This window comes from Panthera onca, chromosome A2 (genome assembly GCF_046562875.1).
Source record: "Panthera onca isolate mPanOnc1 chromosome A2, mPanOnc1 haplotype 2, whole genome shotgun sequence".
In the NCBI taxonomy this organism is placed as follows: domain Eukaryota; kingdom Metazoa; phylum Chordata; class Mammalia; order Carnivora; family Felidae; genus Panthera; species Panthera onca.
In genome coordinates this window covers 75,445,890-75,469,192 of record NC_138340.1, presented here as the reverse complement: position 1 = coordinate 75,469,192, position 23,303 = coordinate 75,445,890, and the positions used below count along the sequence as shown (strand labels likewise).

Below are 23,303 nucleotides of genomic sequence, written 5' to 3'. Positions count from 1 at the left end.
ATCATTAAAGCCAACAGAAAGAGCTGCCATGTAATAGACACCTTTATTTATTCCCTCACTTAATTCTTGTAACTACCTCCAGGGTAGTGAGCCTCATTTTACATCCAGGTCAGCCAAGGCACAGACATACTAATTGTCCAAGGTCTCGTAATTAATAACCAGAGAACCTGTGTTTGGATCCAAAAGGAGGAAAACCAATAGAAAAGCATGGACTGTGTGACAAGAAATTCTGCTTAAGCACGAGTATCATGACTTCTGCTCTCTCCAATGAATTAGGGTTTAGAATTTTAACAAGATAAAAGATAAAAACCCAATTTAGAGATTCAGAGATGAAATAATGGTTAAGTACCATGTGAAACTCCAGTAAGGCTTACTTTTTCTACGTCTTAACCTGTGCCTTAAGTTCCTACCGTGTTCCACTTAATTTTTTTTTTATTTTAGAAGACTAGTTTATTTGGGTTTCCTTCATCTTTTCAGCTTTATTGAGGTATAGCTGACAATTAAAATGGTGAGATATTTCAAGTGTACATTGTGGTGACCTGATTCACAATTGTGAATAGTTCCCCCATCTAGTTAAGTAACACAGCTCTCACTTCATAAATGTATCTTGTGTGTGTGAACATTTAACTTCTACACTCAGCACATTTCAATTATAGAATATAGTGTTATCAGCTATGGTTACCATGTTGTACATTAGATCCTCAGACCTTACTCACAGCTAAAAGTGTATACCTTTTTACCAACCTCTCCCTATTTCCCCCACCTCCTAGCCCCGGACATCCACTTTCCTACTTTCCATTTCTATGAATTTGCCTTCCCCCACCCAGATTCCACATACAAGGGATACCATGCAGTAGAATCACCTCACACACTCATCAGCACGGCTGTCATCAAAAAGACCAGATAACAAGTGTTAGCAAGGATGTGGAGAAAAAGGACCCCTTGTGTACTGTCTTTGGGAATGGAAATTGGTGCAGCCACTGGGGAAAACTCCTCAGAGAGGTAAAAATAGGACTACCGTACGACCCAGTGATCCCACTTCTGGAGATACGTCTGAAGGAAATGAAACCAGGAACTCAAAGAGATACAGGCACTGCCCCATTCACTGCAGCGTTATTCATAAGAGCCAAGAGATGAAAACAATCCAAGTGTCCGGGGAATGATTAAAGAAGGTGTGGGGCACCTGGGTGGCTCAGTAGGTTAAGCGTCCAACTTCGGCTTAGGTCGTGATCTCGCGGTCCGTGAGTTCAAGCCCCGCGTCGGGCTCTGTGCTGACAGCTCACAGCCTGGAGCCTGTTTCAGATTCTGTGTCTCCCTCTCTCTCTGGCCCTCCCCCATTCATGCTCTGTCTCTCTCTGTCTCAAAAATAAATAAATGTTAAAAAAAAAATTAAAATAAATAAATAAATAAAAAGAAGGTGTGACATGTATACACACACACACACACACATATGTATATGCATATATACATACAGGATACGTACACCTGCATATATATATATGAATATACATATACACACAGACATATATTATGTATATTATTTCATATCAAAATAAAAATAGGTGAATTGAGAGACATAATCACTGTAGATACTAAACATTAAGTGGAACATATGTCTCTGTCCGGTTTGTTTCACTCAGCATAATGCCCTCACGGTCCATCCATATTATCCCAAATGGCAGAATCTCCCTTTTTTTTTTTTTTTTTGAAAGAGAGCATGAGTGAGCAAGGGAGGGGCAGAGGGCGAGAGTGAGCGAACAAAACCTAAGCAGGCTCCATGCCCAGCGTGGAGCCTGACATGGGGCTTGATCTCATGACCATAAGATCATGACCTGAGCACTGGAATCAAGAGTTGGACGTTCATCCGACTGAGCCACCCAGGTGCCCCTCCTTTCTTATGGCTGAATAATATTCCATTGTGCGTGTGTGTGTATATGTGTGTCTGTGTGTATATATTGATAGATGATAGATAGATAAACAGACACATATTAATAAAGAAAATCCTGGCACAGGGTGTTTGGGAAATAGCAACTACTTGGGAGGGTCAGATCAGAAGCTTGGGAGATAAGAGTAGTGAGGCAGGCCTGTGCGCTGGGGCAGGGGATCTTCCCGACCGTGAAGTATGTGTTTATTTGTAGGCAGTGGTTATTTGCAGCCCCTAACCATGTGTGGGACAGGGGAATGGAGAGGACCTGTGTTTGAGGAAGCTAACAAAGCAGCACCTGTACAGGAGGGGAGTCTGCAGGTGCACTGACAACACTGGGCAGAGGGTCCAGCTCACCGTATGTGGCAGAGAAGACTTCCGGCGGCACTGTAAGTGCCAACTCAGGACCCCCATCAACCAGTCATTCCTCATACCTCCCGTCATTCAATTGCTCAACGAAGGGCCTATGCACTCTGGGTTCATGCCTAGGGGTGGGCTCCGGGGGCTCCAGGAACACACAGTCCACTTACAGGAGCCCCCGAGGGGAGGATTCATGAACACACACTTCACCCACGCTGGTGAGTGAAAGACGCAGAATGCCAATGTTAAAGTTACCATGAGAGGCCATACACAATTGAATACCAAAAATGAGTAGGTTCAGACAGAAACGGCTACAGGAACTGAGAAGATAGGGGAATTGACAGGCCCTGTGCCAGCTTCGAACGTCTGCTTGAGAGGATCAACTTGGGCTGGCCCGAAGGAGGGTCAGATTTAAATAGACGGCAGGTGCAGATGGATGGGGGAGGGGGTGTAGCTGAAGTTCATTGGCGGGGACTGCTTTGTTTTCATTGGTTTTTCACTATGACGAACAAAACCCTAACGACGACCTACGAATTAAAACTCGGTGCATGGCTCGACTATTTCCTTAGAATAAGTGCCTTGAGTGCAAACTGTGTGAGAGGCACAGACCACAGAGGCTCTGGTGTGCACTTCCAAGCTGCCCCCACGGGGGCAGGGTCCTTCTACTTCCTTGACGTTCAGTGCGAAGTTGCACAAAACCTTCGGGAATATGATGGGCGAGAGTTTGCATCCGGCTGCCTTTTACAGTTATATTCCTTCAATTAAAGTTAATACTTTTTTCTTCATTTACTTAATAGCCGTTTATATTTCTTCTTTTGCGAGTGACCTATTCATTTTTTGTGTTCATTTCTTAGTGCTCCCCCCCCCCCTTTTATTTAGAAGGTTAACTGCTATTAAACATAGTGATTCTTGGAGACGTTTAGCAAAAAAACAAGAATTCCCGTTCTTCTGTTAGTTTTGCTTTCTGATATATAGCGTATCTTGTTTATATCAATTATTATTTAGAGAAATAAGTGGTGTGGTGCCAGAAAGAAAGCAAGACCTTGTTTAACACGACTAAACAGATGTCAAATGATTTTCTAATATTTTTGTGGTTCATTTTAGAATTTCGAAGCTAAGTCAACTAGGATGTGTTTAACTTAGAAAAAAAATGTGTTGGACACTTTTGATGTAATTCGTCATATAAGGGTTTTATGAAATTGGAGACTCTTTCAAAGTAGGGCCTGCCTGTAAGCAGGTCACTACTACAGGCCTAGCACCTGATACAGCACCAGGGCAGAGCAGGTGTGCAGTAAATATTCAATGAATGAACGAATGAGCCAACAAATGTGGCACTCATTCCACTGGAAGGGCATATGCTGACTGTTACCCTTGCCTTGTAAAAACCTGATGTCACCAGCAGGGAACTAGACATCCACAGAGTACTGCTTTTACGTGTTTGCGAGGTGTTCCACACGCTCTTCATAAACAAGGGACTCAGACATTACCATGTCCCCGAAGGACTCCTCTGAGGCATCCTCAGGCTCCTTCAGGTTAGCTCTCAAGACCCACTTAATTTCTTTATTAAGATGGTTTTTTCTTCTTGGAAACAATGGGAAGGATTGTCAGCTGAGCTGTCACAGCAGTGCAGGCCAGGACACTCCCCTCAGCACTTCCCTCAGGGAAATCTGCAGGGGTGGGGCTGGGTGGGGGGGTCACTGCAACCCCCTCACCACAACCCCCTGCAATGGAAGAAGCATCCTGTGCCATCCGTCACTTACCAGGGGGGTGGAGTGGGAGACCGAGGAACTTTCTCCTAGCTGGCCCCTGCTCCTCTGGGCCCCTGACACTCCCTCCTCTGAGATTCATGCCGCACGTATTCGGCCCTGTACGGCTCATCTACCAACCCCCAGGCCGCTACCCCACTGACTGTCCATAGCGCACATCTCCTGATTCCCTTCTCTCTCCTTCACCGAATCCTAACACGAACACAGCAGACCTCGACACCCGACTCTTAAACCAAGAAACAAACTCGTAACTCACATGCTTATTCATACACATTCTGCTGCGGATCCTGGGTCTTGCCATCCATGGCTCACAACTGACAGCAGACAATCAAGAGGCCTGCTCCCTAACCTAATTTCCTAGACCACAAGATCCTTCATTCATTCACTTCCGTTCCACTTGTTGATTTTTTTCTTAATCTCTCTGAGATCAGTGCCCCTTTCCTTCCAGGTTGTCGTCCCCCTCAGGCTCGGCATCTTGCTTTCTCAAGCTCGGGCCCTGTGGCATACCTCTCACCACTGGCTGGTCGCTGTGCCAACACCTCGTCTTTATCCCCCTGTCCCCTACTGGTTCCAGAAATCCCCAGTCCTAAATCATCCCAACCTGTGCCGCCGCCTCTGTCGGCTTCTCAAAATGATACCAGTTATTTCAAATTAATTTTTTAATGCTTATTTATTTTTGAGAGAGAGACAGAAGGTGGGGGAATCGGAAGCAGGCTCCAGCACGGAACCCGATGCGGGGCTCAAACCCATGAACCGCGAGATCATGACTTGAGCCAAAACCAGACACTTAACCGACCGAGCCCCTCAAAATGATACCGGTTATTTTAGAAGGCTTCCCCTGCCCTCTCCCTACTCCCCCAGTGGTATCTGCTACCACTATTCCTCAGGCCCAGAATAGTCAAGATCCTCAAATAAGAGATGATATCCTTCTACATCATCAACCATGGCGTCTCCAATGGCTGCAGTCAGGTTTCTGACCCCACCATCAGCGGGAGCCTGTCTGGAGGCTCACCAAGACAATACACCCTTAGTCTCCTCTGCTTGACCTCCGTTTTGTCAATGATTCTCCTGGCATGCCTTCACTTTTAAAACTCTCGCCATTCTTGGCTTTTTAAGATACTACTCTCCCGGGCCTCCTCCTACATCTGTGATCATTCCTTCTCAGGGACTTCTGCACTTTCCTTAAATAGCGGAGCTCTCATTCCTCAACCCACCATAGCAGGGAGGCCGGAAGACACAAATAACTGCAATTTCAAGGTGGAGTAATATGGCTGGGAAGAAAACATATGTATAATAAGACAATTTTATGAACTAAGCTTTATTTATGAAAGCCTGCGTACAGTCTCATTTTACATAGGAAGTCCTAAATGCAGACAATCAGGATTTACAGGCAACACCACAGAAGTGTTTTTAAGTGCCAGCTTCAGGATGTATAAACGCGACGATCTTCAGCAAAGTGTTTGATCCCGAGCTTCCTCGTTTGTAAGGTGGGGATATATGCAATTGTGACGATTAGAGATTATGTGTGTAAAGTGAATAAACTGATACCTGGAAAATACAAAGTATTCAACAATAATGAGCGCTCTCTTTTCCTCTCGTATAAACACAGTACACACAATTACTGCGGTTGAATAATGTAGGTCTAGTCAAAAACCATGGTATATATAAAGAGTATATACAAAGGCCCAAGCTAGGATTGGATCAAAGGGCAGGACCTGACTGACGTAAAAAGGAAAAACCCTTGAGTGCGGAAATAAGTCACAGTGGATTAAAAAGCACTGAAGCAGGGCACGGGGGTGGCTTGGTTGAGCTTCTGACTTTAGCTCAGGTCATGATCTCACGGTTCGTGAGTTCGAGCCCCACATCGGGCTCGCTGCTGTCAGCACAGAGCCCGCTTCAGATCCTCAGTCCCCCTCTTTCTCTGCCCCTCCCCCACTCACACTCTCTCTCAAAAATGAATAAACATTTAAAAATAAAGAGCACTGATTTATTTTATTTATTTTAAAAAAATTTTTTTTTAACATTTATTTATTTTTGAGACAGAGAGAGACAAAGCATGAACGGGGGAGGGTCAGAGAGAGGGAGACACAGAATCTGAAACAGGCTCCAGGCTCTGAGCTGTCAGCACAGAGCCCGACGCGGGGCTCGAACTCACGGACCGCGAGATCATGACCTGAGCCGAAGTCGGCCGCTTAACCGACTGAGCCACCCAGGCGCCCCTGAAGTATTTATATTGTATATGGCAGATAAGGGGAATGGCTTCTCTCCAAAACTTGTCCTTCAAATATTCCCATTGTGTTTAAGTTCCTCTAAAGTCTTTCATATTACAAGATACTCTGTATCTGTTATTTTGAATGACCAAATACTATCTGGGGAAGACACAGAAGCCTGAAACCTCATCAGTCAATGCTAGTTTAGGATGCTTATCGAGAACATTAAGAAGAAATATTTTTGTTCCATACCCAATACGTATTAAGGCAAATAACACCCACCTTTGGGGAATTTTGGCAATTTTCCTGGGAGTATTATCTCATAATTGGAAGTGTTGAGCGTTGTGGTACCTAAGTTCTCATAAAGATCAGTTTAAAAAGCAATTGGGTAAGTAATGACATTTGAGATCACAAAAATTCCTTTAGAGGGGAAATGAACAGGAGAACTGTTTAAATTGTATGCAAGTCACAACTGGTGTTGGGGATGTTGAGGAAGATGATAAGCTGGGGAGAACTCTTGGCTGACATTTCATGAGTCAGCCTTGATGAGGACAAAGACATGGGTGCCAACGATGTGCGTAAAGATTTTGGATACAAGTATTTTTTGAAATATAAGAATGAAAAAATATACTTCTTAAAAAACCCATAAATTCATATGATTTGTGACTTTATCTTCTTTTTAAAATTTATTTGAGAGAGAGAGAGAGAGAGAGAGAGAAAGCACAAGCAGGGGAGAGAGGCAGAGGGGCAAAGGGAGAGAGAAAGAATCTCAACCAGGCTCTGTACTGAGCATGGGGTTCAGTCCCACAACCCTGTGATCATGACCTGACCCAAAATCAAGAGTCGGACACTCAACTGGCTGAGCCACCCAGGTGCCCCTATAATTTGTGGTTTTAAATAGGCACGAATGACTCCATGAAAGTTACGAATAGATATCTGCCTCAACAGGAGGGTGATGAGGGGATGGGTGGTGGCAATGAGAATACGGAGGCAGAGACCAATCCAGAAGACCACAGAGAGGATAAATTGATTCCTTTGATGGTCCTCTGGCTTCCAATAGTTAATGACGCCAAAGCTTTGAGGCGGGGAGCCCAAGAATGACAGTACTAAAAAGAGAAATGCAGGTGCGGAAAGAATGAGTAAATTCAGATGAGCGAGGAGTTAATTTCACACATGTTGAACCTTGGGTTATGGCTGGACATTGAAGTGGGATGCCTTACAGGCTGATTCTAGAGTGAACTGGCCGAAATTTCCTCTAGTTATTTCAAAAATAAACATGGAGTGGACACAAACACGGACAAACTCCACTCTAGACCCTCAAAACGCTTACAGTTTTAAAGGATAAGTAGGACCTCCAGAATTTTTAGATAGGAAGGTTTTGAGGATGCCAGTCTGGTTGGAAACCGGGCCAGAGGATTTGTCTTAAAGCAATGTTGCATAGCAAGTGCAAATGTGTTTATATGGCATGGTCGCATGAGGTGTCGATGGAAACTGAGAGGCGGAAGTCCCCACTGCATCCAACAGCTTCTTGGTTCTACCATTGAGCGGGAAAAATAAGACAAGGGATGGAAAATGCACTTAATGCCATGAGAAATGCAGAGTAACCATAAAAGAAAAATATTTAGTGCTTAAAATGGGAATGCAGTTCAGGTTAAGAAGGTCAGAGCTGAAAGCACAGGGTTTGGCATCCAAGCCTGAAGACCAGATGACCCCTTGGGATCAAGGGAGTTCTGCCAAGAGCTAATGGGGTATCCTTGTAAATTTCAAAGTTAAGGGCAATTCTCCTGTTGCCTCCTTCTGAGATGGGAGACTCTACTTGAGAAATATATCAAGGTCTAAAAACTGTGTCATCAATATAGCAGCTGCTAGCTTCGTGTGGCTATTTAAATTTAAATGAGTCAAAGCAAAATAAATTAAAAATTCACTTCCTCCACCATACGAGCCATATTCCAAGAGTTCAACAGCCAGCCACGTGTGGCAGGTAGCTACCATTCTGAAAAGCACAGATACATAGATACATAGAACGTTTTGCCAGGTTCGATGGCCCTGAAGCATCACATCCCCTCTTCTTGATCTTCCAAATGGGACACGTACACCCTGCACAGAAACTTTACCTTGACCATAACGATGGTAACTCCTCTTGTAAGTCAACGTTAAACTCTTCAAACACTTTCTGTGCTTTCTGAAATTCCTCTTCTGCCTAGAAAGGACACATTGACACGTGTTTACGCTAAAAAAAAAAAAAACTCACTGAAACACAAGCCACTGTTACGTACAACAACAGCACTGAACATAAAATAGGAATAGCTTTATGGCATCCAAGAAACATTTTGAGAAGGACAGAAATTTGTCTGGTTATAATCCACAAAACCGTTTCTGATAAGAAACACGAAGTCTTACTGAGACACAGAAACTGACTCAATTACAATGGGTGCTTTTGTAATCTGGCAGATCCATTCATGCCACAAAACGGGTTAACTGTCACATGCACTGCTCTGCTCTGGATACTGCACACGGATGCTTCCCAAAGAGCTCCCAGTCTACCGGGAAGTGAAAATAATTACATTACCAGATAGTGTTGCAGAGCATGCTATTGGGGAAGATGGTATAGAAACAGAGAAGGTTCCACAGGGAAAGTGATATTCTAATGGACTCTTGAAGAATCAGCAAATGTTTGCTAAAGAAGGGGGTGGACAGACACTCCAATGCATGAAGGTGGCGTTCCCTAGCAGCCAGAATCCTAGCTTACCAATTGTGGAAACTTGGGAGGCTGTTTTCACTTTCTTCACCTTGGATACCTCATTGGTAAAATGGGAGACGGTAATGCCTCCTTCACAGCTACTGTGACTATTAAGAAATGACAATGTGGATGATCGTGGTGCCTGGCACCTATGGGGTTGTGCACGAAGTGGAGCTCTTATCATGGCCGCTCGGGAACTGAGGTGTGGGTCACGGGGGCTCTAGCTTAGGATATGCATAGGGAGGAAGCAGAGGGGAAAGAAAATTTGAAAGTTGAGTAGGACGAACAACCACCAAGTTGTGCAGGGTTCGTACGCCTGCTAAGGAACTTAGATTTGCTTTCTACAGGCAATGGCAGCCATTAAAAGACAAGCAGTGGGGAAACAGATCTAGAGATGTGAGGCAGAAAGACTATTCAGACAGCTGTGTGTAGGCAGACAGGAGGAGGCAAGACTGGGAGCAAAGCGAGTAGTTACCAGGTGTCAGTTAGTTGGTGTCTGTAAGTAATGGGCATACGGAGTAAAAGCTGCGGAAATGGGTTTTCTAAAAGAAAATGAATCAGTTCCACAAATCTAGCCCATAGCTGGGCTCTCTGACAATCACAGGTTATATCTTAGCATTTCAAATTTGGTTTTCTCTCTGAATCTGCCTTTTAGCTTCAACTACGGACTACAAACACAGAAGGAAGTGTGGGAACACGTTACTTTCACTGACCCTGCAGGATTGTTGGGGGCCAAGGTTTATTTTGATCAAAATGTAGGAGTCAGTGTCAGCCACATGAACTCTATGGTAACATGCAAAACCTTATTTTTTAATTAAGAATTATGGAAAGCAGCCCGTAGGTACCATGATGCAGTTGAAATTCTGTCCTGATTCCAATCTCCTTCAAAAAGGAAATACAGGCATACCTCGGTTGTTTTGTGTGTGTGTGTGTGTGTGTGTGTGTGTGTGTGTGTGTGTGTGTGATGTGCAGATAACTGACAATTTTGCAAATTGAAGGTCTGTGGCAACCCAGCATCAAGCAAGTCTACAGGTGCCATTTTTCCAACAGCACTTGTTCACTTCATGTCTCTGTGTCACATTCAGGTAATTCTTGCAATATGTAGGCATCTTCATTATTATCACATCTGTTATGATGATCTGGGATCAGTGATTATGATTCACTGAAAGCTCAGGTAATGGTTAGCATTTTTTAGCAATAAAGTATTTTTAGTTAAGATACACATGCTGTGTTTTTAATCATAATGCTATCGCACACTTAACAGACTACAGTATAGCGTAAACATAACCTTTGTTTGCACCGGGAAACTAAAACATGCATCTGATTGCTTTACTGCAATATTTGCTTTATTGCAGTGTTTGGGAACTGAACCCACAAGATCTTTGAGGTATGCTTGTATTTAATTTTACTCTCTTAGCCTTCACATCGATCTCTTAGGTGTTCAAAATGATCTGATACTTATCTAGCTGTGTTTGTGGGACAAGGCAAGCTTAGGGTCCCCCTACTTCTCCACCATCTTGACTCCTCCCAATCTGCTTGTATTCAATCTTAAAAAGAGAAACTGTCAGAGGTCATAGAACGTAGAGAGTGGTGTCAACGGTGGGATCAATCCTTACCTTAGAGATTCGACTTTCATCCTTCCTCTTGGAGCTCTGCAAAGCTTCTAGATGGTGGCGAGCGCTGTCATAGTCCACCAGCTTCCTGCTGCGTTTTGCGATGCGATTCTGCCAACAAGGAAATACATACAAATAAGGAAAAGGCGTGGTCATAGAGTCTCTTTTTGACTGCTGAAATGTTTTCCTTGTCCAGAGTAACCAAATATCTTGACTAGAGATTGAAGTGAGCCAGAATTTCAGCAGACAAATGATACCTGGAAATTCTCCAAAATACACCTCCAATTCTTATGTAAAACCATTTATGTAAAAACCATTAGGTAAATATCTTCCCTTTTGATAGTAATTAGGCTGGTCAGTTGAGGGTAGAATGTACGGTCAAAAATCAGAAAATTTCCAGAACTGGTTGAGGGGAGCAGTAAACCTATACTATCTTTTAGCCTCTCCTCTAAATCATGAAGTGTTCCACTTTGAAGATCATGGAAAACTATGTTAGCATTTGGTTTTACACTTCTTTCTTTTTTTAATGTTTATTTCTTTTTGAGTCAGAGAGAGCGCGAGCAGGGGAGGGGCAGAGAGGGAGAGGGAGACACAGAATCCAAAGCAGGCTCCAGGCTCTGAGCTGTCAGCACAGAGCCCAGCGTGGGGCTCGAGCCCACAAACCGTGAGATCATGACCTGAGCCGAAGTCAGATGCTTAACCGACTGAGCTACCCAAGCGCCCCTGGTTTTACAATTCAAATAACACTCACACCAACAGCAATTCTATAAAACGGATTTACTTCCTAAAAAAAACCTTCTTCCTAGAAGTATTCCCCAATCCTTTTGTTCATTAGAATCACCCGAGGAGCTTTAAAAATACGTTGATTCCTAGAGACTCCCACTTCCATTTAGGATACAGACAACTGCAACGAATGTCACTCTCACACCGACAAGAAAAAATGTGGATCATCTATAAAAGGGTAACTCTCATTGACTGTATCAGAGACCTAAGGTCACAAGGCAACAAAGTAATCTGAATTCTTTTATTCAGGAAGAGGGAAAATCCATCCGAGAAGAGATAAGCCAACAGACCATTAGTGCCAACACACCAGGGTACAGGTAACAGCTGTGGCTACCATACAAGTGGACATGAGGAGGTCAGCTAAAATTTCAACAAACTGTTAAAGGCCTAATGTGGGGTAAGGTATCACTTTGGAAAGCTGGGTGGCCAAGGCACGAGGGCAAATTGCACTCAGGGGTAAGTTCTTTCCTTTGGCCTCCCTTGGATGCTGTGAGAAAGTCTGGGAACACGACACTCCCTTGCAGTGCAGGTGAGAATGAGATGAGCTATGGTTACACAGCGTGGGCATCAAACCACGCCTGTGTCAATGGACATTTTTCTTTTACAAGGCAAAAGCTTTAAGTGGCTTAAGGAGGGAGCGAGAAATCCTCCTACTCACAGACCCCAAACAGAGATCCACTGCTTGATGGGGAAGAGCAGAAGCAAAACCAATCTGGCCCTGGCGGGGAGGGGGCGGTGATAGAAACCCCTCTGGCCCCTACGCTACACGCAAAGAACACTGTTCCACAAAGAAGGGTAAATGAAAAAGTCCCTACTCATTCGGGGAGGGGCATAAACCTTCTGGGGCCCACAGTCTGACCCCTTTAAGACGCAGAGGTCTGTTCCCACTCGGGCAGGGGCAGGAAACTCCTGCTCAAAACCAACCAGAGGAAAAAGAAAACAAACAGATGACCATGAGGGAAGGGAGACAAACATAATATAAAAACAGGGAAGGACACAACAGAAGAGACTCACAAATGTGGAGAACAAACTGAGGGTTACTGGAGGGGTTGTTGGAGGGGGAATGGGCTAAATGGGTGAGGGGCACTAAGGAATCTACTCCTGAAATCATTGTTGCACTATATGCTAACTAATTTGGATGTAAATTTTTAAAAAATTGAAAAAAAAAAAATTAAAAAAAAACCAACCACAGATATGAGGCTGACTTTGCTTCAGACAGGCTAAGAAAGCATACCAGAAGACAGCCTTGCCCCCATGATAAGTCCAACGCTCAATAACAAGCAATAGCTGCCTCCCACTGGTGGGAGAGCAAATATATATGGGGGGCCCCCTTCTGCAATACAAGCATACAAGGAACCAAAATCTGATGGGAACAAGGACACTCAGAAAAATGATCTGGCATCCACGGGCCTGTCCATGTGGGCCAAAGGAGAGGCAAAAACCAGACCTCAACCCTAGAGTCTAAAAACATGATAGAGGTTAAGAGAGCAGAACAAGGCATTAGCAGCCCAAGTCTAGAGGAATGTGAAAGCCCTTGTGCACTGAAAGTAACAACAGTACCAACAAACCCAAACCACTTCAATTCATCAGATTGACTTGCATCCCCATGCTGCTGGCCTGACGAAAAGATAGGCCCATTTCGAGACATTAATGTTACTTCAGTCTTTACTATTCTGTACGTGATGCCTGGGATTCATTCTAAAATTATCACACACACACACACACACACACACACACACACACATCCATGAGAAAAAATAAAGCAATCCACGAACCAGACTCAGACATGATCCCTCAGACATGTTGGAAATACCAAACAAGAATCGAGTTGCAAAAGGAAGATAACAGACATAAGCAGAGGAATAATGTCTACAGAAATATGGGAACTTTAATAGTCAAACAAAAATCAAATGGAGGGGCACTTGGGTGGCTCAGTGGGTTAAGCATCCGATGTCAGCTCGGGTCATGATGGCACGGTTCGTGAGTTCGAGCCCCGTGTTGGACTCTGTGCTGACAGCTCAGAGCCTGGAGCCTGCTTCAGAGTCTGTGTCTCCCTCTCTCTCTCCCCCCCCTCACACCCTCACACTCTGTCTCTTTCTCTCTCTCAAAAATAAAATGAACATTAAAAATAATTGAAAATATCTTTCTAAAAAAATCAAATGGAAATGCTAGAAGTAAAAAAAAAAAAAAAATTATACCAGAAAGGAAAAATGTCTTTAATAGGCCAATTGCTGTACTTTAGCCAAGAAAGAAGATTGCACTTGAAAATCCATCAAGAGAAATTATTCCCATTAAAACACAAAGAGAACTAAGAGTTGAAAACGTAACAGAATCAAGCATACAAGACCTGATATTAAATGGTCCAACACAGTATCAATGGATTTTCCAAAAGAGATGAGAGGGTAAGTCAGAAGAAATATCTGAGGAGATATTGGCTGAGAAATTTATATAATAATAAAGACATGAAAGGACAGACCCAAGAAACTCACAAAACCCCAAGAAGGATAAACACCAAACAATACACATCCAGACACTTGACAGCCAAACTGCTTAAAATCAAGGGTAAAGAAAAACAGAAAGAACAAGGCAAAGATTACAGCAGACTAATCCTGAGAAACTATGAAGCCAGAATACAATGAAATGACATTTTTAAAGTACAGAAAACAAAAGAAAAAGAAATCTGCCAGCTCGGAGTTCTAGTCCCAGTAAAAATGCCTTCCAACAGTGAAAATGAAAAAGTCTTTTTCAGACAAACAAAAGCTGAAAGAACTCACTTTCATTATGGGAATTTTAATACAAAGTAGAGCTATACAAAAAACAAAACAAAAAAAAAACACAAAAAAACAAAACAAAAAAACATACCAGAAATTATAAAATTCAAGGTAAATATACATGATTTTGGTTTTTTACTTTTAATTGTTTGAAAAGGTAACTGATTATCTAGAGCATAAAAGGAAAGAGAAAATATGTACCATGGGGTTTATAACATTTGTAAAGGAAAAACGTCTGATAATAACAGGACGGGAGGAAAGAGCTGGGAGGAACGAGCAGGAAAGAACGGGAGGAAAGAGCAACCACTAAAAAGTTACAGACGTATAACTAATAAGCAAATAATAAGCAAAGTTAATTAGTCGAGGCAAGGCCCAGGCATCTGTCCTTTTTTAAAGAATTTTTTAAGTTTATTTATTTTTAGAGAGAGAGAGAGAGAGAGAGAGAGAGAGAGAGGGTGGGGAGGGGCAGAGAGAGAATTGCGTGCAGGCCTTACACTATCAGCACAGAGCCCGATGCAGGGCTTGAACCCATGAATCGTGAGATCATGACCTGAGCCAAAACCAAGAGTCGGATGCTTAACCAAATGAGCCACCCAGGCACCCCTGTCCTTTTTAAAGAGATCCCTAGCAGTCCAGTTACAGCCAGTTAGTCCAATCTGAGAACTACAGCAGGAGGAGATCCTTAAAAATACTTTAAATTGTGCATGGAAGGAAGAAGAAAACAACAATAAAATTATGTCTGTGGCACACAAAACAATCACAACGCACAGACCCTCAGCAACCTCTAGTATGGGTGTTGTAGGGATTATTCCCACTTTACGTATAGAGGGTTTTGAGTCGCACGGGATTAACTTCTAACGTGTCCAGAATTGCTCAGAAAGTCTCTGGCAAAGATGAATTAGATGTCAGTTCCCACCCTCCCCCACTCCTGCCCCGACCAGTGCCAGGGGCAGGGAGATGCCCGTGAGACCCGCAGGACACAATATCTAAGAAGGCCCTTACTCTCAGGGTCAAAAACGTGCAGAATCAGCAACCCAGAGCAGGTGCCTCCTTTTGGCTTGAACTCTAGTGCCCTCACCTGCCTCACCCAGTCCCCACCCTGCTCCTGACTCTTGGTTACTCCTCCTTCTAACTGCTCCCCTATTTCTCTGATGGACCCCATCATTCAACTACCACTCTATGCTATTCCTCTACACCCCCTTCGGGATTGGTGACAGGTGGGTTGGGGCAGTCACTCTCATTTAGCTGCTTCCAATCCCTTTACCCTCTACACCTGCCACATCCAACTGGTGTTAGTAGTGGAAGGAATGGCTGACTCACACTGGCTTAAAGATATGCAATGAATGAGTCTAGGCAGCATGCAGTGATGCCCTTCAGTGAACTCTGGTGGACACAGTGTGCCTATGAGGTGACAGGGCTCATTATTTTTAGCAAACATCTAACTATCACCTTCAAGGGACCACTGGCCCTTGAAGCAATGGTCTTGTGCGACTCTACGTAACTCTGATAGAGCTCTGCTTTGTGGATATGTAGGGTAGGGATCGGGGTGGGGAACTCTTCTTTAGTATTTTCCAAGAAGCAAATCTTGATTCTTTGAAGATGAATGTGATTTTTAAAAGAGCCAAAATTCAATTACGTCCGAGCCTGAGAATAAGGTGGAAGAGTACACTGGGTCATGTTTTTTTGTTTTTTTGTTTGTTTTGCTCAAAAACAAGAAGTGATGACTCATTTTCTTATGTAACTGACAAGTCAACTACAGAGCAGGGCTTACCAAGGTAGAAGTGACTGTTTTAAAGGCCACCCTCAGTTTTGTGCTGGAAATACAAATCAATCTTATTTCCTTACCTATCTGATATTTGAAAACCTTGAAAAAAAGAAGTCTCATAAGTGAGGGTCGAGTTCATTCACGTTGGCTTTTATATAGAACATGATACAATTCGTATGTCACCATCCAGTGGCAAATTTCATTAAATAAACTCACTAGTTTGATGGCAAATCGTTTAATTAGACGGTTCAATTGAAATTTTTTCAGATTTCCCACTACATGCTCACCTTATAGAGTAAAAAATTTAATTTACTGTATTTTTCAAAAATTTCAATAATAACCCCGATTTGGATTCACTTTGGCACACTGCCATAAATGTATGTTTAGGTGCTTCTGCATGGCTGCCAAAACAGAATCTAAACTCCATTTTACAATAACTGCTCAGAGCTGTAAGCCTGCCTGAATTGATGACAAACTGGCTCTTATTCTAGGATTGATTTCAGATGTCAGTGCTGCATAATAAGAACTATAATACTGGGTGCCCTGCCAATCACAGTTGGAAAAATCAAACATCATTCCCTCATGAATGGTACTTCATAGCCCTTGCTGGTGAGCTGCAGTAAATATTTGGAAATTTGCCTGACGTTTTAACTACACTTGGCCTGTTTGCTTTCAATGGAAGTCAAGGAAGTCAATTGTGTTCCATGCTCTGAAAATTCTCTACTCAGTATTTTTAATCATCAGCCTCCTTTCATTCAATAACCCATTCATTACATAATCATTCAGCACTAACGTGACAAAGTGACAGAGCCTACATCCGCTTCTACCTTCCATTCAGTGAGCAAAGACACAGAGAATAGCTTAAGTGTATCTTCACAGAAAACAGTCTTTCAAATACGAGAAGCAGCTACCCTGTCTATGCTCTAATTCCAGACAGTTTCCTTTCCTATTGAAATGCAATTTCCTCAACTCTTTGTCATATGAAATGGTTTCATAATTATCTATCTTGGTTGAAACCCTATGTGTATGGTATGATATTCTAAATGTAACTTCAGAGAAAGAGAAAGAGTGATTCTTTCAGCCTCTTTGCATGATGCAGGCAACACCAAGGCGTGTATTTCACTTATTTTCAAGACATCCAGGTAGATGATATTATTCCCAAATCTCTAAGTGTAAAGATTGTTCAGTCACTGAAGGATCATCTTTGTGCATGGCCTCAACCATGGGCCTCAAGAAAAGGACTGCTTAATTAAAAGTTCTATTAAGTTCTTCATCTTTCTGACATGGAACAAACTGAAACACTAGCCAATGTCTTTTATAATGATTTTATTTTAATCTATGTTTCAATGCAGGTACTTCTGGGTGTATTTGTCTTATAAAATTATATGCTCCTAGGGTGGCTCAGTAGGTTAAGCATCTGACCTCAGCTCAGGTCACGATCTCACAGTTCATGGGCTCAAGCCCTGTGTCGGGCTCTGTGCTGCCAGCTCAGAGCCTGGAGCCTGTTTCAGATTCTGTGTCTCCCTCTCTCTCTGCCCCTCCCATGCTCGTGCTCTGTCTTTCCCTCTCAAAAATAAATAAACACTAAAATTTTTTTAAATTATATGCTCCTAGAGAGTATGGCCAATTTCCAAATAACTATGACTGGCAAGTACCATAACTACTGAGATCCTCCACATTTTTTTGATGATACCAAGTTTTTGTTCCTGAAACTCAACAACTTTTTAAATGTGTTCTTCTCTGGTCAGTCACAGCCCCCATTTGCTTAGTTAAATCATACTATGAATGTTTAATATATGAACAATTTAGACTAGTTGCAAACTGCTTTGAAAGTTTTGACTATGAGGTCAAAGTTTTCCCTTATCTTCTCCTGACATATTGGGAAGTGATTTTTATGGAGATTAAATTACCATGTAATATATGATATCCTGAAGTATGATAGGGATTCTGAGATTGTTTGCTCCACGAGTGTTATAAATTCCAAGACAAAATGTGACTGTCTACCAAATAATCTGAAGATATCCCAAGACACATTCTCTATAGGTTAGTGCATGCAGCCTCACAGAATTCTAAATTTTTTTCAGTTTAATTTTTACATTTCTCAGAAAACTTTCAAAAGCCAACCTATACCTTTTAATGAGGATACGGTCCTGCAATGGCTCAATAAAATGTCTTGCATATGATGATAACATCACTGAGAATCCATCATTTGGATTTGTTCTCTGTGACATTTTGCCACCAAGGCTAATGTACCTCATCTGATCCCCCTGAGGTTCTTGTCTGGTGCCCCTGTGTCCCAAAATAACACTTCAGATGTTGGCCAACTAGTTGTTAGGTATTCTGTGTGGGACCAAGGAAATTAACATCATTGACAGGTGTGCTGTTCTGGCCGAGAAGCTTCACTATGTTTCATGGCCATGGCTACAAAGCAGGCCAGGTAAAAGTGGACCTTCACATAAGAAATCACTTAATTAAGGCACTGCAGGTGGGTGGATGCAGGTTCATGGCTTCCTTCACACTAAAGGAAGGGCAGCACAAGGTTATCTTACTTGGTACTCCTACTTGAGCAGGAAAGACAACGGGGGGTGGGGGTCGGGCAAATCTATTAACGCTACCATTTGCTATATACAGCCCTGAAGGTTTAAAAACCATGTCTACCTCCAGAGTTAATTCCAAATCTATGATGTTCGATCCTTCACTTATATATTTCCCTTTCAATGAATCCAAGTGTCAAATAAGACAAATGTTCTAGACAAGGTATTTTTAGATCCAGATGCTAATGCATTTGAAATGCTTGTATCTTAACAATTCAATTGGAAGCAGAAAATTTTAAGGAGAGAAAAAATATGCAGGTGTGTTACGAATAGTAAACACGGGAAGATCACATTTTTTTGCTCTCGTGTTCACAATGAAGTTTTCTCCTTTCCTTGTGACCGCTGTTTATTCTAATGGAAATTCTTATCAAACGCTATGCAATAAAAAAGGTCTGAACATAAAGAAGATTGGAATTTTTGGTATCTGGTTTGCAATTTTATATCTAGAGTATTAAAAAGATGTCTGCAGAGAAATAAAAGTTGAAGCAGTCTGCCAAAGGGGAAAATGTCATTTCTGTAGCTACATTTCATTTCAAAACTGATAGGAACAGGATCACGCATCCATGCTTAAATGAATGAAAAGTTACCGTCTTTGATGTCAGCTTGAGGACTCTGAACTCCACTTATCCCTTACCTGTGTTTCTTTTTTTTATTTTATTTATTTTTTTTAACGTTTATTTATTTTTGAGAGAGAGAGAGAAAGAGAGTGAGAAAGAGTGCACAAGTGGGGGTGGAGCAGAGAGAAAGAGGGAGACACAGAATTCAAAGCAAGCTCCAGGCTCTGAGCCGTCAGCACAAAGCTCCACGTAGGGCTCGAACTCACGAACCATGAGATCATGACCTGAGCCAAAGTCAGACGCTCAGGTGACTGAGCCACAGAGGCACCCCTCCTTTGCCTGTGTTTCAATTAGTCCATGGAACCATTCAATTCCTCCCATTATAGACACAAAGTAAAATACCTTTATGTCAGGAAATTGGCCCAGATAGGTATCCAGTGTCAGCAAGGACCCATCCACTAGTTTCTGATGGAAGTCTTCCCACAGGACATCACATTTCTGAAAGAAAAAAGAGAAAAAAGAGATTACTGCTGAATGATTTTAATTGGATCCTTTTCACCAAACTTCTGAAAAATCAAAAATGACAAAATTAGATAAATAGAACTTCCCTGGATAGTAGAGGCCAGAAGAAAAAGTGGATTATTTAATAATACAATACAATTTCAAGGCAACTTGACTACCAGTTCCAGTTTACAATATAGGGTACCGAGGATATAGACTACATTTGCCAGCCTGCGGCACAGCTAAGTACAGCCCACGGGACTAAGGACTGGCCAATGGGGTGAACTTTTAGGAAGTGTCCCTAAAAGGAGGCTTATCTTCCACGCTTCCTCCTTCTGCCAACTGGGATGCAGAAGTGAGAGCTGATGGCCAGTGCTCAGAGAATCATACCGAACCTGGAGGGAGCAGTGAGGAAGGGAACGATGGGCCCCTGTTGTCCCCATACCTGGGCCGCTCACCTGCAAAGCCCTTTAGGGGAGAGAGATAACATTCTATCTTTTGAAAGCTACTTTTGGGGGCTTATTTGCTTTTGTTTCTTTTTCACACTTCAATACTCACCCTAATTATTACAGATCCCCATCCACAAATTTCACGCAAATGGAAAAAAGAATTTAAATCTTCTGCATGAAGAGGCTCATCTTCTGAGGTGAACAGATGCCCTGAACACATAGCTTTGAGCTCCTTCACCACCAGAAGAGGCCGTATTTGGATCTGCAACTAAAGGTTCCAAAAGTCTTGGCAGGACCTACGAGGACCAAGGTGGAATTCCAGCATTTCCTTACGGAACAAATGTCAACAGTGGGATCTGCCGTGCATAGAACGAAACGCGATGCTCTGAAAAGCTATTCACGCACGTTTCTATTATTCCCTTAAGAAGTCTTCCTTTCATGATGAATTTTGAATTATACACCATTCACCAGAAATTGGTCATACGAGTGAAGCATTTAACAACAAGATGTTGAAACAGCGTCTTTATATTGAAAAAAATGTGAGAAGAAGGAATTACTTAATAATTGTATGGGAGAGGGTGTGTGGAGGCTGGTTCTGCCAGATTCATTTTTTGAAAGTTTTCTAAAGAAGTAACAGGGCCAATAAGAACTTTCCTCCTAATTAAAGCTCTGCTTCTATCTCAGTCTTAACAAGATTATGGAAATCAGTGTGGGGATGTCAGAATTTTCACGGAGCGGCCTGGGGCTGCACTGTTAATGCATCTTTCCAAAGGCTGCGTAGACAGCACACCCCATGTCAGACCTCTTGAGCTGGGTGGCTGCATCCCTTAGGAAGGATCCCTTACAAGGATCCCTTCTGTGCCTGAATGTTCATCAATGAGCTCACGTGAGGTGGGTATGACAAACACTGTTCTTTAACAAAGAACTTGGACACGAGAGAACTCCCGACAGGTGGCTTGCTATTACCAGTAAGAATCACGTGTATCGAGCATCATGTCGATGACACGAATACGCAGACTTTAAACGTGTTATTTGTGGGTATGATTCTTAGTCTCACTTCACAGATGAGGAAGCTAACGCCTCAGAAGATTAAAGAATGCATCAACTATCATACAGATCATTCTTGGTCTCCACCCCATTCTCCTTCCCCAAAGCAGAAAATACCCGCTTTATCACTTCCCGCCAGCCAGATGGCCCTCGGTTAGAAATTGGATTTCGGGTGTTCAGACATGTCTAGGGACAAAGGCTTCTGGAAGTTACATTGCTATTAACAGGCTGTCCGCATCGGTCCTTTGGATCTGCAGACCAGCGAGTGGACCAGTGGCACTTAAGTGAAATAGATGCTTTTTGCACCTCCTGATCCTGTTTTCCAGAAGGGATGGGAAAAGCAAGGTTGCAGGGGTGAAGTCAGTACAGAGAGTCATGCCATGAGCCAGTTCTGCTGCAATGAGCTAAGATGTGTAGACAGAAAAACACTATTCTTATTTTGGTTTATAATAGTTCACTAATCACCATGTATTTGGCATGCTCTTGATGCCAGAACTATACAGCGTCTTCTGGCTACATGGCACTCCCCGCCCCCCTTCACGATTAAGGCTGTGAAGTGGTAAGATGGGGGTCAAGGGATAGAGTAAGTGAGCGGGACTTGGTGGCAGCCTGGCAGAGACCCCCCAGGCCTCCTGTGGTGCATGATCCTGGCTCTTACCTCGCCCACCATCTTCACATCTTCCCGCCCATACCAATCAGGCTCATAGACTTCGTGCAGCGACTCGGTGAGCTTCATGGAGGCTTCTTGCATGGCTGGTGTTGGAGAGAAAACAACTCTTGTTGGATATAAATTGGTGAGGTGCCTATTCCTCTTTCCCCTACTTTTATTTTTTTTAATATTTGTTTATCTTGAGAGAGAGAAAGAGAGAGAGAGAGAGAGCAGGGAAGAGAGAGGGGGAGAGAGAGAGAGAATCCCAAGCAGGATCTGTGCCGTCAGCAGACAGCCTGACGTGGGGCTCGATCCCACGAACCCTGAGATCATGACCTGAGCCAAAAGCAAGAGTCGGATGCTCAACAAACTGGGCCACCCCAGTACCCCTCCCCTACTTTTCTAAGAGAAGAATACTTTGACTATCCACTAATCTTTTAAGGAAAAACTGTGAAGTCATGACTGTTACTTTCGACTGTATTCACAACTTCCCGGGAGGGTCTCCTACTTACCCGATTACATTGTGCGTTTCCCATTATTTACATGGTAATGACAGATACAGAGCCTTGAAAAAAATCAACAAGGTGTTGAAAACAACAAGAGTAACGTGTTCTATCACATGTGCGGTCACTTACGAAGTGGCACGGAACCATAAATACACAGGACACCCAGAATACTGGCCCATAAAACTACAGAGTTCCAAAATTAAAATTAATCCTAAATGGCTTTAAATATAAGAAATAAAGACCATCTATAGAAGCAGGTTGAAGCAAAATTAACAGGATTCTAGGGCCTCCCAGCTGAAAGTGGTTGAAGTGGCCTAAACATTTTCAAAAGAAAAAAAGAAAAGTTTTTCTAATGTTACTGGAAGCTACATATACAGTTTTAAACCAGAACGCTCAGAAAGCTTGGAGTTCTTAAGTCTACGGGTCACAATGTTCATTAGACATGGCTTTGGTGTGCTGCATAAATATGGCTGTTAAATAATAGGAAAAATATAAAGTGATATAAAGTATCACCAAGTCTGTTCCACTCTCCGATCTGCTCCTCCTTCCAAACAGGGAGGGCACAGTGTGGACTGTGTAGAGACAGCGCAGGGCCCAGAACAGTCCAAAGTGTGTTCATTGACTGTAGGTGTCCCCTGTGGCAACAAGCCCTCCCTACCAGCTGGAAGCTGAGACCTGTCCTGGCTGGCGTCTTGGCCTTTGTCACTAGGGGATATGAAAAAGAGCTGGCTAAGAGGAGAAAAGAGGAAAGTCAGAGTGCAATCATTAGAAATGAAAAGCATCCCTTGGGGTGCCTAGGTGGCTCAGTCAATTAAGCCTCCGACTTCGGCTCAGGTCATGATCTTGCAGTTCATGAGTTTGAGCCCCGCACTGGGCTCTGTGCTGACAGCTTGGATCCTGGAGCCTGCTTCTAATTCTGCGCCTCCCTCTCCCTCTGCTCCTCCCCCACTTGTGCTCTGTCTCTCTCTCTCTCTCTCTTCCCAAAATAAATAAACATTAAAAATTTTTTATAAAAAAAAAAAAGAAATGAAAAGCATCCCATAAACTTAATGCCAATGACTCCATGAT

General features: G+C 42.9%; 1 protein-coding gene across 4 annotated transcripts in view; it reads right to left on the bottom strand.

Moving 5' to 3' along the window:
• The window catches only part of AMPH (amphiphysin), a 247,856-nt gene that overhangs the window by 80,871 nt on the left and 143,682 nt on the right, over positions 1-23,303 (bottom strand). For all 4 annotated transcript variants that reach the window (XM_060632223.3, XM_060632222.3, XM_060632226.3 and 1 more), the window contains exons 4-7: positions 21,739-21,833; positions 19,486-19,581; positions 10,617-10,724; positions 8,375-8,460 (exon numbers count right to left, since the gene is read on the bottom strand). In XM_060632223.3, coding sequence (XP_060488206.1) covers positions 8,375-8,460; positions 10,617-10,724; positions 19,486-19,581; positions 21,739-21,833 — 385 coding nt within the window. The remainder of the gene's footprint in view (positions 1-8,374; positions 8,461-10,616; positions 10,725-19,485; positions 19,582-21,738; positions 21,834-23,303) is intronic.